At 34.7% G+C, this 16,891-nt stretch overlaps 1 protein-coding gene across 3 annotated transcripts in view; it reads right to left on the bottom strand.

Moving 5' to 3' along the window:
• Positions 1–8,676: 8,676 nt before the first annotated feature.
• Positions 8,677–16,891, bottom strand: part of LOC145684180 (uncharacterized) — a 37,559-nt gene continuing 29,344 nt past the window's right edge. For 2 of the 3 annotated variants that reach the window (XM_081756188.1, XM_081756186.1), the window contains 3 exons: positions 16,381–16,587; positions 14,482–14,660; positions 8,677–10,274 (listed from right to left, as the gene is read on the bottom strand). In XM_081756188.1, the coding sequence (XP_081612314.1) occupies positions 14,531–14,660; positions 16,381–16,587 (337 nt within the window). In that variant the 3' untranslated portion in view covers positions 8,677–10,274; positions 14,482–14,530. Of the gene's footprint in view, positions 10,278–14,481; positions 14,661–16,380; positions 16,588–16,891 lie in introns of all 3 variants that reach the window. The other variant, XM_081756187.1, reaches the window with a different exon arrangement.

Here is a 16,891-nt window from a genome sequence, read left to right as displayed (position 1 = left end):
CATTTTGTATTTTACATAACTTATTTCAACCCTAGTGCACGCAAAATGTTTCATCCATAATTCTCTAAATATGACATCTGCAAACAAATTGACGGTTGTATTTGATTTGTTAAGTCAAAAAGAATAATAAGACAAAATAAAAATAAAATCGGAGAGCAAACAAAAAATCAGGGCTGAAAGGATTAAATTATGGTTTATCTTCCCAATCTTTTTGTATTCCTGATGCTAATACATACATCTTTTGATTAAGTGTTCGATAGCATTCATATCATTTGAAGTTGTAGTTTCATTATCTTTTATTTTGGAAGATTCTTGTCAGAATTACTATTGTCATCAGATATAAAAACGCAATTATGCCGGATTTCAGTATTATTACAATTGCTCGAAGTACCAACATAATTACGCGCAATCTTCTTTCACTTCAGGATTATTGGCAAATACACATGCATCAGCACTATTAGAAATTCCACCTCTAACTTTAGTACAATTTGAAGATTTCTCGCGCCTTCGCATCTTCTTAAAAGGACCTTTATAGAGTTGACTTTTGATGTTAATTATCCACGTTCTTAACTCATCAGCATCGCCGACGGGATACACTATAGGTCAGCGATTTCGCAACACAAGCCCAAACTTGAGCAAATGAAATATTATATATATATATATATATATATATATATATATATATATATATATATATATATATATATATATATATATATATATATATACTTCCGCGAGGAATTAAATATCTCAGACTTATAAAGTTATGATGGAAATCTCACTATGGATATTCTGAACAACTAAATGGCATTGTTTACTTTCGGAGAACAATCTAGTAGCAATTCGCACTCCACAAGATAGTGAACGAAATTAATAAGTAAACTCATATACGACTCCAACGACCTGTTTTGAAAATATACGTATATATGCGTAAACACAAATTTACTCTGTGAAAATGTACCAAACAGCGGCAGTTAGTAGAACTGACCTTCCTGTTTATTCATGACTTTGTTAGAAACCTAAATTAGTTTTGCTTCTGAGGCGAAAAGACTGTAAAGATTTCGTTGTTGTAAGAGATTTTCTTTCAGTCTTTGTATGGCAGCTAACGACTTCACGCGTTTACAAATATATATATATATATATATATATATATATATATATATATATATATATATATATATATATATATATATATATATATATTAGATGACTTGTACCCATGTGACAACAGTGGTACCAGCACCAAAAAATCTTAAGATGCTTAGGAAATTTTCATCCCGACATTTCTCTCCTTTTGGCAACACTGCAATCGAACAAAATTGCCACATTCTTCTTCTAAGAAACAAGTTCTTAGCCATATTAATCGAGTAAACAGTCTTTGAGCTGTAATTCATTAACTGAAAACGTCAAGAAGCGTCCCGTACCGAACGGGTTAAATTAGGTTCTAGTATGGTTTCTTATTTCTTTAAACGCATTGGGAACATCTAAAGAGAATGATACTGGCGGCGCCTCTGTACGTCACAAAACATAGAAGCACAGGATTATTATTTCTCCACTTCCGTGATAAAATTACCCGCTCACTATAAGTAACTCACAATCTCGTCCCATGTCAGCGAACATAAAGAAGTGGAGGGCCAAAGATAGTCTCTGCTCATGATCACTTTTACACCGGAAGTTACTCTCAGAATGGAACAAAAAGAATAACTCTCAAGTTTCAATATTCTTTCGGAACCGAGACATATTTTTATTTATTATTTAAAAAATCATTTCCTTCACATTTATCTTCATCAGAAATGAAATGTCAAAAATCACTAGTGTGGAGATTTACGCGAAGTGTGTACTACGTATATCATTAGTTCAATGTTAAAATCATACCGCCTTATGCAGAGTCTTTTTGACGTTATGATTAGCGTCATACTAAAAGCCTGACTACTGCAGGGGACATATGTTAGTCGGACTCTTTAGTATGCCACTAATAAAGCATCAAAACGACTCTGCATAAGGCCCATTAAATCTGGTACAAAATCACTAAAAATGGCACACCTGGAGTAAACGGTATCTAGACACTCAACAGATTACTTATACTTGTGAAACATCCAGTTGGACTGGTTATAAAGTGCGATTCGCCAAGTAGCTATTGGGTTACGGTTTATATAGATGAAAATAAAATGACTACAATTTTGATTCATTAGCGCAAAATGTGACTAAATTAATCCAACCATTCTTACAAAGAAATAGTAAGTTTATTTTGTAAATAATGTTCAAATCCAAGATGACCCATCTGTATATTGTGGGTATTTTGTAACTTTTTTTTTTTTTTGTATAACATGGTACGTGGATATTCATTTGAAATATGTACTGCAATATGTTTAATAATTTTAAAAAATGAAAATTGTAGTCAAGTTATTTTTTTATTTTTTAAATAGTCGTTTCCAATTCTCAGCTCTGTTTCTATCTTTTGTAACATTTCACCTTTCTTGCTAACGTATTTATAAATAAAACAGTTTAGTACTTTTTTAAAATTTGTTTTATTTCTAAAATACAATTCAACCTATATATAAGGAAGACATTTATTACATTATCTAGTATTGCTTTACATAATGTATTAAACAGAAAACATTAAATAACTTGATATTTCATTAGTAAGAGTTATAGACCGTTGATATTTCCACCAGTGATTGAAATTTGTTGGGCACTGCGAAATGCAGTCAATTTTTTTTTCTGCAGGACTTTTCATTACAAACATTACCTTATACAAGTAATTATGTTAATCGTGGACCATCTTTTGTTTCCAGATCCACATTTGCTAATACAAACATTTTCTCAATTCAAATGGCTTTTGCTCCACTTTACAATAAAAAGTTGCATCTGGTGGGCATATACGAATGTGATACTATACAGCTAGTCTTACTATTCTACGGTAGACTATGTAAACGATTTGTACTTCAATCAATTTGGTTTTGTGAACCTACTGGTGAATCGTTACACTCTTATGGCAATCTTACTAAAATAAATAAATAAATAAAAATTTAATGTATCATCACATGTAGCAAGACAAAATTCATGTATCACAAATTGTTTTTTGAAAAAATCTTAAACCCCTTGAATGGTAAACTGACATTTCACTGGAACCTTCCACGACAATTGAAACAAGTTATCCAATAATTCAAAATCTTTTAACTGACTGAAATGTAACACTTTCAGCCCGAAGGGTCATTTAAATTTTTAAAGCGTTGAATCTGGAACTTTTTTTAAGGGTAATTTTTAAAATTAGTATCTTTTTTTCTGCATAAGCTTTTTGGCCCAAAAATTGCAACATGCAAAGATGAAAGTTTATTTGTATATGAAAATTCAGAGAACTACCTTTATTTCAGTCAGTTTGACATCTCTTCGAATTTGACACTAAATTTGGGAGTTTTTACAACAGCATAGTTTACATATGACGCACACGCAACCACACAAGTACACGTACACTATAAATTATATTCACAAAGGAAAATGTAATTTATAGCACACGTTCTTTAGAACATAGATTTCCCAATACTTGTTTTTTGTGTGGTATAACTCGAAACGTTTTCCTAAGCCACACACACAGCCCAACAATAAGATGTAGTTTTTTTTTAAATCGCGTTTCACAGGCCGATACCTACCCCAGTCAGAACACACTTTACATCTTTGCCCTACACGAGCAGTATGCGTTGACGATATAGATGCACGTTATGGGTAATGGCGGATCGCTACAAGCTTCCCACTAGACGAAGACCGGAATAGTTCACTGATCTCGAGACCAGCATCACTCACTAGTTCTTCTGCCAACTCTGCGAGAAATTTCCTGAGTGGTGCTTTTATCTTTTTTTTTTTCCACACAGAATGTATGCGTTGACAATTGACAGATCAAATAGACGAAAGAAAACTTTATTTTTCCCACCACTTCACCATTTTCTTCTAAAAGTGTACTTCAACAGCATCTGATCCGACTTGTCGACTCCATCTTGTACGTGTTATAATACACAGCGGCGGCTGCTTTTATTTTTTGATGCCTACCTTTCGCCTATGTTGTGTGGTCATTTGGTCGTTATGAGCTGTACTTAGAATGTATACATACGTCTCTGACATCTTTCCATTTTTAATTTTTTACTGAATGCGTCCTTAGGAATTTTTCTTCTATTACGCATTACTGTTGCTACAGCTTTTGTGTTACATCTCAAAAGATGAACAAAACGTGTGGGGCTCAAAACCACCTGTCCATGTAGACCATGGGCAAAGCCCAGAAGACAATTCCTAACTCAGCGTATGATGTAGACTATAGTATTTTGTTCTTTTTTAAAAGCAAAATCTGTTCACAACATTGAGGTCCGTATTATGTTGCGGATCATCCGGCTGTGCACCAGTATAAATTTCAAGATCACATACAAAAACACTTCTTGCTTCACACAATTCAAATATTTTTAATCCATACTTTTCCGGCTTTCCTTTCATGTACACTCGAAATGTTACCTGACTGCAAAATGTGCAGATTCCTTCATCGAATACGACATACTCTTCTGAAGTACTGAGGCGTGATAATATCCAAAATTGTGCGCACCTTATGTAGTAACGGGTCATATCTTGGCTCCGATTTACGCCCAATACTGTCGTTAGCTATCAAATGAAGCAGGGCCAGAATTTCGAGAAATCTGTCCCTTGAGATACTGAGAGAAATTGGATAGTTTGCGAAATAAGATCTGTACTCCAATCATCACATAGAGATGGTTTACGCACATGATAAGAAGGAATTACTATCGCAAATTATTTCTTTAGTTCTAGGACATTTGTGGGTTCCAATTTCGCAAAAATTAATTTCCTTAGTGGACTCTTTTGTTTCACCTTCCGAATCTGCTGATGTGCGTATCTGTTTATCTCTCTTGAAATAATTTCAAACACGTCTTCACCAAAAAAACAACTGAAACATGGCAAATGCTGAAATTCCACCATGAGCACTGACACTTGCGACGAGATTTCCGCAGAAAACAGGCTTGGTACTCTGCTGGATATTTTCAGTCTACCCCAAATCTGAATCCGTGTCCATACGGCGTACCCTTTTCCGAGTACGTGGAAGTACTTCTTCCTCAACATCAGAAGATTCGCTGCCTCCAGACTTCGATACGCCATTGAATTCATCAATGTCGTAAGCATCGGAATCGTACACAAGTTCGGTAATTCTATCTTCACTTAGCGTCAATACCCGTAAATTACGTTGTTTCTGCACAATGCCTTTACTTGTTGAAGGAACACCCATTTTTCAATACCCCGAAATTACTAAAGAAAAATACTAAAAATAACCCCATCACGACACCGTCAAAATTGATAGTGTCCTCAAGCCTCACATCTAAACAATATACATATTCACGAGAAGAGAATAAAATAAAGGTAAAAAAAAATGGAGCTTTCATTTATGGTATTTCTTCCTAAGAACGTGATCTGACTGTCCACAAAGAAACCATTATCAGAACGCATTCCTCCTACATGAGAAGTAATTTGTCACTCATTGGCAAATTCGAAACGAAACAGAACACATACACATAGTGTTGCCTCCTTACCACTCAGGAAGGAACCAGGAAGGGATTACACGTAGAGCTGCCTTCAAGATTATCACAATTCTTCTCCCCTTTAACGATGTTTTTCCTGAAAGATTTTAAAAGAGTTCAACTTAAGTCTTATCATTCAGCAAATGTTTTTGAAGGAGTTCCGGGATTATGATCCATACTACTTAATGGATTTGTACGTTAAATATGCACTTATTGTTTTCAGAACACAGGATTTCATTAATATATTGTACACAGTTCTCATTACAATACATTAAAAAAATATATATATATTTCTCTCTGTAGAGATATGTTCTTTCCCTGGCTCGTTATGTAACCCAGATGTGTTTTGTGTATTTCCGGAAAGAAACAAATTCAAGAGTACATATATTTTCCTCACACACTACATCATGTCAGAGTACTTTCCATAATCTCTTTCTAATGAAGTTTTCAATAAAATAGGCCTATAGTCAGAGTCCCATACAAGATTACAGAACCATTCTTCAATATCATTTCACATCATTACATATGCAGATCCACGTTTCAGTCTATATATTCTTAATAATTCTTTCCTTACTCCCGGATTGTGAAAATATAAATCGCTTAAAAAAAAAAAAAAAAAAAAACTTTCACTATCCCATATCAAACCAATTATGATGTCCTTGTCTAGACTCTTCAAATGCAGAGAGGAGGCATACAACACACGCCTTCGGATTTCCAATAAATAAGGCACTATGTAACACACCCTAATGTTTTCTCCACAATACAATCACAAGATGATTTCGGATATTCCTTCAATTTTCAATCGTATATTGTTGAATCAATAACCATGCTGGGGAGATTTCTTTTATTCCACCACCACTATCTTATGTCTTACTTTCAATTACTATATTAAATTTCGGCATAAGTGAGGCTTGGAAGAGAATTTGGTCATCTTTTCCAACGGTGTACCACTAAGAACTCAACCGAGAAAGTATTTTCCATCGGTGCCCCACTAAGGCCCATCCGGAGTAAAGTTTTTTCAACGGTATTTCGCTAAAAATCGCTTCGCTAAGCACTGATAAGGTAAGTACTTAAAAAAAAAAACGAGTTACTTTTAATTTTTGATAGGCAATAACTGAGCAACTATCAGAGATAATTACACCAAATTTTGTCATATAAAACATTACACCCAAAACATTTTATTAGAGCTCTCAGTACTTCTTTGAGTCTTCAATCCCGTAAGTTATACAGGTGTTTCACAATAGCCCCATTGCTATTCAAAATAGTCCCAAATGCAGAGGCTATTTTGAAACATGTTTCTATTTTTTTTCAACAAAACTGAATGTGATAAGGAAAAGAACCTGAGTTATTTCCAAAGATGTTTATGTAACGTGTGTATATATATATATTGTTATGTTTCTAACCCAAGCAGTTTTTAATGTATGGTTTTTCGTTTTACAATTACCCCACTTGACCCTGAGTTCACGTACCGTGTTCCGTCTTCCCAACATGAGGACCTCGTGAAATACTCTATATTTGGCATAAATTTTAAACCACCTCTTCCCCTTTCAATCCTCCTCCTCACCCCTTAGGAAGTGCATCAAATAATTCGAAATAACCTACAGTCTTTCCGATGCAGTTACTTCGACTGCATCAATGCGGTTCAAGCCAACGCACGGTGGTGTGGATCTGTATACACACATGCATTTCTATACTTAAGATATCTATAAAAATCTTCCGAGTAATAAATCAAAAAATAAATAAATAAATAAACAATAAAAAAATAAAATAAAAAATAGTGTCTTCATTTTACACAAAATAAATCGACAATGTTCTAGTTAGTATTGTATAGCACGGCTTTGCTTGTCCATTGTTTGTGACTAGAGATAAATGTTAGAAAAACACACTGCTGAACAAGACTGTACTTTTAATATAAAAACACATTTACACGTGACGTTTCGATCTTCTAGCCAAGATCCTCATCAGACGTACACTCCGTACACATCAGACGTACAGACGTGATGAGGATCTTGGCTAGAAGATCGAAACGTCACGTGTAAATGTGTTTTTATATTAAAAGTACAGTCTTGTTCAGCAGTGTGTTTTTCTGATTTTATTCGCAAGACGAATACTATGATTGTGTGTCAGGTAAATGTTGTATGTGACAATAACAATAACCTTAACGAACTAATATAAAATACAATAATATAAATTACTATCAATAACGTTTATTAAAAAATAAGAGCTTACATTTTTTTTAAACAAATGTATAATAGATATCTTTCTTAACATAAGATTAGAAAAGGCACTTCTATTAGAATACACAATGTAAATGGTTACATAATGTACAATGTCTTCACGTTAAAAATGGAAGATTAATTCTGACGTCGAATGGGAAAAAGAGATACAGTAAAACGATTTAAAAATTACTCAACAGAAACTTATATTTAACATACGAAAGTTATATATTTTTACAAGAAATCTGTTGCTAATATTTCTTTCTGCTGAAAATTTATTTAGCTTATAGTAATGCTTTCGATCCTGTACTTTTTATCTAGCAAGTTCCAGCTTCCTGACAGTTTAGTGCAGAGTTGCCATATCTTACCTTTTCCCCACAATTTTTGTTTTGTTATTATAGGTTTTTATTTTCCCCGTAGAACAACTTCTTGCGTTTTTTTTTTTTTTTTATTATTTTAAGAAATAAATACAAGAAATTACTCTTATAGTAATCAGTACGTTTTTATATGTTAGTGCAAATTGTTTTTAAAAAATCAGAGGAACTGATTTCTCACACACTGTAGCAAGTACCAGAAAGTTCAGAGACAAGTGCAACAGATTCAGGTTTTATTTTCTATCACATCAGCACCCTCATATTTAGCATCTTAGCCTTCATCTGTCAACACCGTTTCGATCATATCGCAATCTCGATGAATGTAAAATACTGATGTCAGGAACAGAAGCAACTGTGACTAATAAATGCAGAACTCTTAAGTGGTTGTGATTTTCAACATGTCCTGCATGGGCTTTTTCGAACTAACAAAATAGATATGGGACTGATAGGAGATACAAAGACTTTATGAAAATACAACTAAAAGGCAACACAGATTTATGTAATATACTTGGTTGGATGGATTTGAGGCTACCTATATGAGAGGAGGCTACATAAGACAAAGGTCTACTCTTTAACGTGGATCCAAACCACATGAGCTTCCTCAAAGAGTTCTAACATATTTTTGTGTATATTGTGAGTTGCAATTATTTTTAGTGAATCTGTCCCAGTTTTAATTGAAGTTATTCTGATGTTGTTACGTGAAATTATATATGTTTATTATGTGTAAATCACATATCCTCCGTTTTTTCTTCTAAAAATCCTAAAATCTTCCTTTATGTACTCTGGGAAAATCTGGCAATACTAGTTTAGTGCACTGTCTCAGGTAGTAGATAAAAGATAGGCATGCAAAATATTTTCCAAATGAATCTCTAAACATTCTATTTGAAGACAAAGACACTTATTAATATTGCTACAATATTACCAAGTTTGTACGTTTGCATTAATAAGTTACCGCAAGTCCTGCTCGGGCTTCGCATCGGAAATATTAAACCTATGCATAAAATGATACCGTATAGTTCCATTTAAAACAGATTTTGCTGTATGTCAATTTTCTTTGGAAAAGAGTTGTTGATACATACCTATGTTCATGAGGTGTATACGTTTGGCAAAACCGCATTTTAGTAGGAATAAACGGATGGCCACAATGCCCTCGTCAGAGGAAAAAGATTTTGAAGTTGGATTATTATATATACACTTTTTTTTCTAGTTATGGGACAGACGGAATTTTTTTTTTTTTTTTTTTAATTTCCAGTCTTGCACTTGTCTGAATCTGCTATGTGCCAACAAAACAAGGAAGTCCCAGGTCTTCTATGGTATACTCTAATAATGACTCCAGCATTTCTCTTCATATAAATACTCCGGAAAACGAGATCGGGAGGTCATTGGTAGACAATTGAACATTTGACACGAAAAGAAGCAGAACCAGACGATACTGTGAGAAATTCACTTACCTCCATTCATTACGAACGGAAGAAAACAAAGTCGATGGATTATCCGCATACATGAGAGGTCCAGGAAAAAAGGAGTCCAAAATTCTGCTCAAATGACCATTAAATTCCAAGATAAAGCGACCAGAGTTGGGAAGACCCAACATGAGGACACTACAGCTGATATCAGACTCCCTCTTTTATCATCCTTTGTTCCACTGTACTGCTCATTTTGAAAAGACATACTTGTATTTCCATAACTCGGCAGGATCGCTTGTACCCCTCCTTTGAAAGCTTTCCTTGAAGATCTAGAATCGATATTTGAGAGACAATCGGCCCCTTTACAATTAAAATATAACAGAGCATAGGGCAAAATGGAACCAATGAACATAATACATTCAATTCAAGTTATAGTATTCCACAATTTCACTAATTATTCTATAGAATGAGTGAATTCCATGATTGGTGGTAATACAGACACATGTATCTTCGGGATTTCCATGATACACTCGTTTAAATCAGTTGATTTCTTAACTAATGCTATACTATTATGTAGGTTAGGAGGACTTCTTAAAGTTCTTGGTATCTTAGAGCATCACCATAAAAATGTTTCCTCATATTCAGACAAAAATAGTAGCTCTCTTATATTTGTTTTTCGGCAATCGGGTGCTTCACGGCTCGCAGCGAATTCTGCTGGAAGAAAATCAATCATAATATTTATTCACTTAATAATATTAATTAAAAAAAAAAAAAAACTAAATACAGCTCACAACAATTTACATTATTTGAAACTTAACTATCTGTTAATTGTAATCGGGCTAAGTAAGAAATTGATCTACAATTGAGCTGGGATTCGAACTCTAGTCATCTGTATCACAATTTCCGTTGCTTTAAGAGCCGTGGTAGCAGACAGCTTTCAAGCAGCCGAGGGGCTAATCTAATATGTGCACTGTCCCAAGTAGGTTCCAGAAGGGTGTAGGGAATAAAAAGAATATAAGCTGGTATGCAATGCTATTTTAATTGATAGAAGCTGACATGTCATTGCAAAAAGGAAGACTTTACAAAAAAAAGGCTTTTATGTAAATGATATACTAATAGACTAGAACCTGGGCGAATGATCGTAGCCTGATTTGGAAACTGATTTTCAAACGATGGTAAGATTGCTTACTGGCTTGCTTGACTGATTTTTATAATATTTTGTCAACAGTGAGCCAATATTGTGCTGGACTTACAATTTAAAATGGAATCTGAACCACTATGGCGCATTTGATGTTCTTTCACCGGAAAACGAATCGGCAACCTTATATACTAAAGACACACGTGCTAGCCACTAAACTAGGAAGGAAAGCGGTAGTAAGTCTGAATGTGTGCGTGTACATATGTAACACTGATGATAAATGTGGTATAGATGTATACATGTAAGTTAAATTTGTAAGATATATTTCAAATTGTACCTAGTTTTCTCTTTAGTATTCACACTACCATTCTATAGCACTGGATATCTTTAGAAAACCACCAAATAATAATAATAATAATATAATAATAATAATAATAATAATAATAATAATAATAATAATAATAATAATAATAATAATAATAATAATAATAATAATAATACAGATATCTTTTCTTTGACTAGCATGTAGATTTATAGATATATCAATGGGACAAATGTGCTGATTCTACGTTAAATGAAGGTATTACCAATGTAGAAATATGCTGAAAATGGATGAAGCAAACAAACACAAAATCTAGTTAATTTTAGTTTTTGAAAGCAGCACAGAAAAACTATTCGTTGGGGTTAGAGAACCGACATCTGCCTCAAGATGGCCAAGTTAGATTCTTGCTTTATCACTGAGGTACTAACTAAGCTACAGAGAACGATTTTTTTTTTTTTAATATGCAACTTTTTGTTTGTTTGTATCATTTTTAATACAAATATTTGCAAAATGGTACATATCATTTGCCATTAACTTTTTAGAAGTGATGGTTCTTAAAGAAATTGCAGATTCGTTTCGGAAGCTACTACTCGGACTCTAATTATGTTAGATTCATAGTTCGGACCTCGTTGTCCTTGGAATAAAGTAGGCTTTCAATGGCACCATACACACGTGTCACTATCCACAAATTAGGGAAATTTTCCCGAGAAAAACTTTTTGTTTTAATTCGGATGCCTCTATTGGGCCTCCATGTTTAGGTATCTTGAGAAATACTATACACCGTATGCTATACATTTGCCTAGTTTAATTGAAATACTGCTAGTAGATATGAAGATAAAAAATACTTTACAATCTTATGAAATATTTGACATTTTGAAGAGGAAAATATACAGTATTTTAAACAATTTACTTAGGAAGCTCCTGCTTGTACTCAAATTACTTTAAGTTCATAGTTCGTACGTTGTTTCTTTAGAATGATACTATACACATGTGTCATAGGTCCATAAATTCTGGAGAAATTTGGAGAAACATTTCCAAAGCTTTCCCGGAAAAGACTTTTAAAAAGAAATAACATATTTTTTTCTTTAATATACAAGAAAGAATCCCCAGACCATACTAAAATCGATTATTTTGTTATACAAAATATGAATTTAAATATAAATGAAAACTTGTAATGTTCTGTATTGATAGAAAAACGTGCATAATAAAATTGGCACATATTTCAGTCGGTAAACTCCAATGAAATTTTGTAAACTTAGATTAATTACAATTTTGTTGTATTCCATTAAATATACTAGTATAAGTGTATATTCATAATAGCTGCAGGAACAAAAATTTTTAAGTGTCAATAGGTTTCGATAGGTTTCAATAGGAATTGTTCAGTTTCTTAAAAACTATCAACCAAACCATCGCCAATTTACATTTTTAGCGAGCATGAAATGTCATAAAACACTCAATATGAACGTTAAAAAAACTGAAGTTGACGTATCAACCAACCATCCAAAACTTTATAAATTTTAAATGAGCAAATGTGAATTAAAAAGAAAAGCCGTTAACACTTTCAGAAAGATGAAATCTGACACATTTTTGTTAAGATTAACAACCATTTAACTTTTTTTTTTCCTAAATGTGCCTTGCGAATTCTAATCGGATGATTACTTTTCTGATATTCCATTCGGCGATTATCCTGTTGCAATTGACTACCTGACAGTAATTGCAGAACTTAGGCTCCACAAAGAATATTATACGTCATTTAACTGAGTCATTTCCAAACAAAACTCTAATATCAACAATCTCTCTTAACTATTGATGATTACTTACACACGAACAAGTTCAAAACTTGGAGGTAACAGTTATATATAAATGAAACAATATTGGACCAAACATTTACAAACGCTATGTACAATTTGAGGTATTTCACTCCCTTTACCTTCCCTTTAGGTTTGAATTTATTTATTTAAATGAAGCGAAATATTTCAAATTGTAAACAGTGTGTGTAAACAATTGCCTACATTTGTTTAATTTATGCATAACTGTTACCACGAAGTTTGAGGGGGACGCGGTTGCCCAAAGGCAAAGCGCTCACCTCTGGTACAAGCAGTCCCTGGTTTTATCACTGGACGCAACTTACTGGTGGACAACATAGTGTAAGGACACGAAAGGTAACCAGACAAGGTTGCTGGAAATTACTAAGAGGGTGTGAGGTTCTTTAAATAACAATTATAATTTTAATAAAATGTATGATTCAAATAAAGACTGATGATACCAATCGGGATGTTGATGAAACTAGAGCTTGGGAAAGCAACTTTATTTCAGAATAGTTTCACCGAAGTTGTTCCACGGTCCTTTCACAAGCTGGGACTAGTGTACGTCGTAGTATGTCCTGAAGTCCCGAAGAGCTAGGCGTCTCAGAATGTTCACATCGAAAATGACCAAAGACGAACGGCTAATGACAGTATCGAAAATGACGAAGAAGTGACCAAGATCATGCTCTCTCAATTGCTTTTGATCCGCCTGTCCCCTCTGAGTCCCATTCCAGAACCCACGAAGAAGAACTCATGGAATTCAAAGTTCTTATTTACAGTAACTAATACTTCCTCGTCGCTGCGATGAAAGGCAGGTAAACGATCGAAGTGGACAACGTCCGGGTGTTGATATAAGACTGCGAGGGCCAGTAAGATACAAATTCATTGAGAAAGTGCCTGGTCTCATCATAAATAAACTTAAAAGTTATGAGACATGATGAAGCATGGCGGACGGTGAGGATAGGGATTAAGGTTTGGGAAGCTGCTACCACAGTTTATTACAAAATGCTTTACAAATACAAGGATTTCCTTGTAGACAGCAAACAATGAATAGGAAATCAACTTGCTTCCTAGCTGTTAGAATGTAGCTGTCAGCTGGTGACGTCAAGGCAAATGGTCGATGTTGACCATCCAGGCGATGGAACTCGAACTCGGAAATGCAGAAGAGACTGCTTGGCTCTCCGTGTTAGACAACTGTTTCCCAAAAATGATTAAGTTCCAATAAGTATACGTGAATTTTCTCAGGGTTCTCCAGTTTCCTCCCACATTATCATTCTGTCAGTTATTTCATAAATAATCATTCACTTTCATTAATTCATCTGTTTCCTTTAGCCTAAGGGAAGTAACCATCGGACGTAAAACTAGAAATTCCATTTCCAAGTTTTGAGCTATTGTGCAGGTGATCAGCAAGTTACAAAAAGGAATGTTGATATTAGTGTTTCTTTCAAAAATAACTGTTATATGTCATAATCTCCCGGAAGCCTACGTTTCCAATTAGCGCCTGGCAGTCAATGGCAATAGCAGTAGTAGTTGCTAAAATCATATTAGATTCCCAGGACTTAAGAAAGAAAAAAAAAAAGGTACACGTTGTTTATTAAACTTCGTTAACACTTGCTGTATGAGACTTCCACATAAAAATTACAGCTCACCCACCTCTTGTAGCGTACACTGTGCAGTAACTGACGACTACTTATATTGTGCTTCACGTCTTTTCATGTTCTTGATGATGCGCTTTCAGCCCATTTTCATCAGTAAACACTTTCCTGCAGATATCACAGTAGAAATATTTTGTTCTGATTGGTTGATAGCTTTCTGGTACCTTAACTCTGAAACTGGATATAAAAAAGAACATTAAATAGTAGAGTTTTAAATAGTTCTAGTTAAGCTTAACGAAAATACACATATGTAAATTCTTTCTCAATATTTATTCCAATAATCAACTATTGCATAAATCCCGAATATATTTTAATATTGATCAACAAATCATATTAATACTACACTACAATTAATCAATATTCGGAGACCCTTATGATCACGCCTACAGTAGCGCGACCATCATCCTGCTTATCCCGTCTATAGTTCGTATAATTGTTATGACTGGTCACAGACCTGTGGTTTCAGTTTCTCTAGGTGACTACTGAAGCTGAAGCTGAAGGTAACTGAAGAAGCTAATGCAAAACATTAATGTTTAAGATATACTTTCCCGCATGTGTCAATTACCGTCTCCTCATGATCCATTAGATCGTCCTCCACTGTATCAAAGTTTAACAGAAACTGCAGGTGGTTTACGAATGAGTGTATATTTTGCGTGTTCCAGGGAGAAGACAGGAGCATTCAGTCGGCGTACATACTGGCTAAATTTCAGGCCAGCGATGTAAGATGAGCAGCGAAGAGAAGTTCCCTGAAGAATACTACAAACTGAAACACGCTGGATTTTGGTAAGTTCGCTTGATATTAAGAATGGGGTTTTCAGGATGCAGTTGAGTAACAATCTCAGTTTGGGTGGTAATGTCAAATGTAAGTCTCCAAGGTCTTACGAGAGGTAGCGGCTATAGTGACAATGATTTCTTTTAAGTGTCGTTTGGTTTCCGTAGCAGAAATCTTCTATAGAACCATGAGTTCTCCGATACGTTTCTGTCTCTGAGAAGTTGGATAATTCCTGAACTAAACAGAAATATCTCCCTTGCAGTTAACACAATAATGCTTATTGTACATGGTTCCGCACCTTGACTTTTCTGGCTACAATTAACCCAAATAGCAGCTGTCGCATTACATGATATACTAGTGTGCCCGAAGTGCTGACATTCGAAACGTTGAAGGGAACTCGGAATATAAGGACAAAGTATAAGACGACAATCTTCAGACTTCAATCCGAAAGTGTAGGTAAACTGAAAGTAAGAATCGGTGACTTGAGTAGCAACCAGTTCACCTGACTTCTTACTTTTAATACTAGTTTCTTCTACATGTTATTTGATTTGATCTCCTCTTCGGTTGAACTGATGAGATTCCAACACGGAATCACGCCTCGAGAGGTGTTCAGTAGACAGTGAGATTCTGCTGACATTTTCACTGGTCCAGTAATCTCCAATGTCCACACTACCCGGGAAACTGTGAGAAAGAAGGAAGCGGCCATTATGTTAGGTATCATCCCGGCATTTGCCTGATGTGAATGAGGAAAATCCAAAAAAAGCTTCACTTAAGATGGATACCCTGAAAAAGCTTTTACACTTTTTTTTGACCGAGTGTCTCCACCAGGAATTGAACCCGGGACAGCTCGCACCAAAGGTGAGAGCATTAGCGACTCGCTACGCGGGATTACATTTATCACTGTAGTCAATGATCAATTGGAATAAGAAGCTTGAAATATGTTACTCCTCTTAACATCATCGTGGGTGGGTAAAGCTTCAACGAAAAATTATGTAAACGGCATAGCCAACATAGTTGAAATTAACAACAATTAACATTTACAAGCTATATTTCGCAACAATCATAGATCTCAATAATTAATTCTTTTAAATTTTATCAGGTGCATTTTTCCTATCAAGAACTTACTTTACGTTCTCAGCATCCGTTTCTAGTATCTCAAAAAGTTTATTTTTGTTTATTCCTTCAGTCACTCGCTTTCCAGTCTGCAACCTTCGCTTTTGAGGCCTCCAGTATCTGATAAGCGTTTGAGGAACACCATACACCCTCTCCGCTGCCACATTCCCATGTTTCTCTGCATAATCCATCACCTCCAACTTAAATTCAGTTGTGAAACTGAAAGTAAATTTATCGTAGTTCACAAGTTAGTTGTACGAGAGGTCGTAATCAAATTTGATTCTTACTCTGTCACATTTGCAAAACAACATGCAACAAGGCAGCAAGGGCGCCCATCAGGGGGGGAAAGGTGGGGCGATCGCCCCCCCCCAAGAGGAAATTGTACTTGGGAATATTGAAAACACAATAGAATTTTTACATTAGTTACAGCAAAATTTGAAACGTCGCTTATACTTGCCCCCCCCCCTTGGAAACCACAACATGGGCGCCCTTGCAAGACAGAATATTTCAAGAAAAACTTTAT

Source organism: Thermobia domestica, chromosome 4 (genome assembly GCF_964235325.1).
Source record: "Thermobia domestica chromosome 4, izTheDome1.hap1.1, whole genome shotgun sequence".
NCBI lineage: Eukaryota > Metazoa > Arthropoda > Insecta > Zygentoma > Lepismatidae > Thermobia > Thermobia domestica.
The sequence above is the reverse complement of the archived record's forward strand: the minus strand, read 5'-3'. Positions and strand labels throughout refer to the sequence as shown.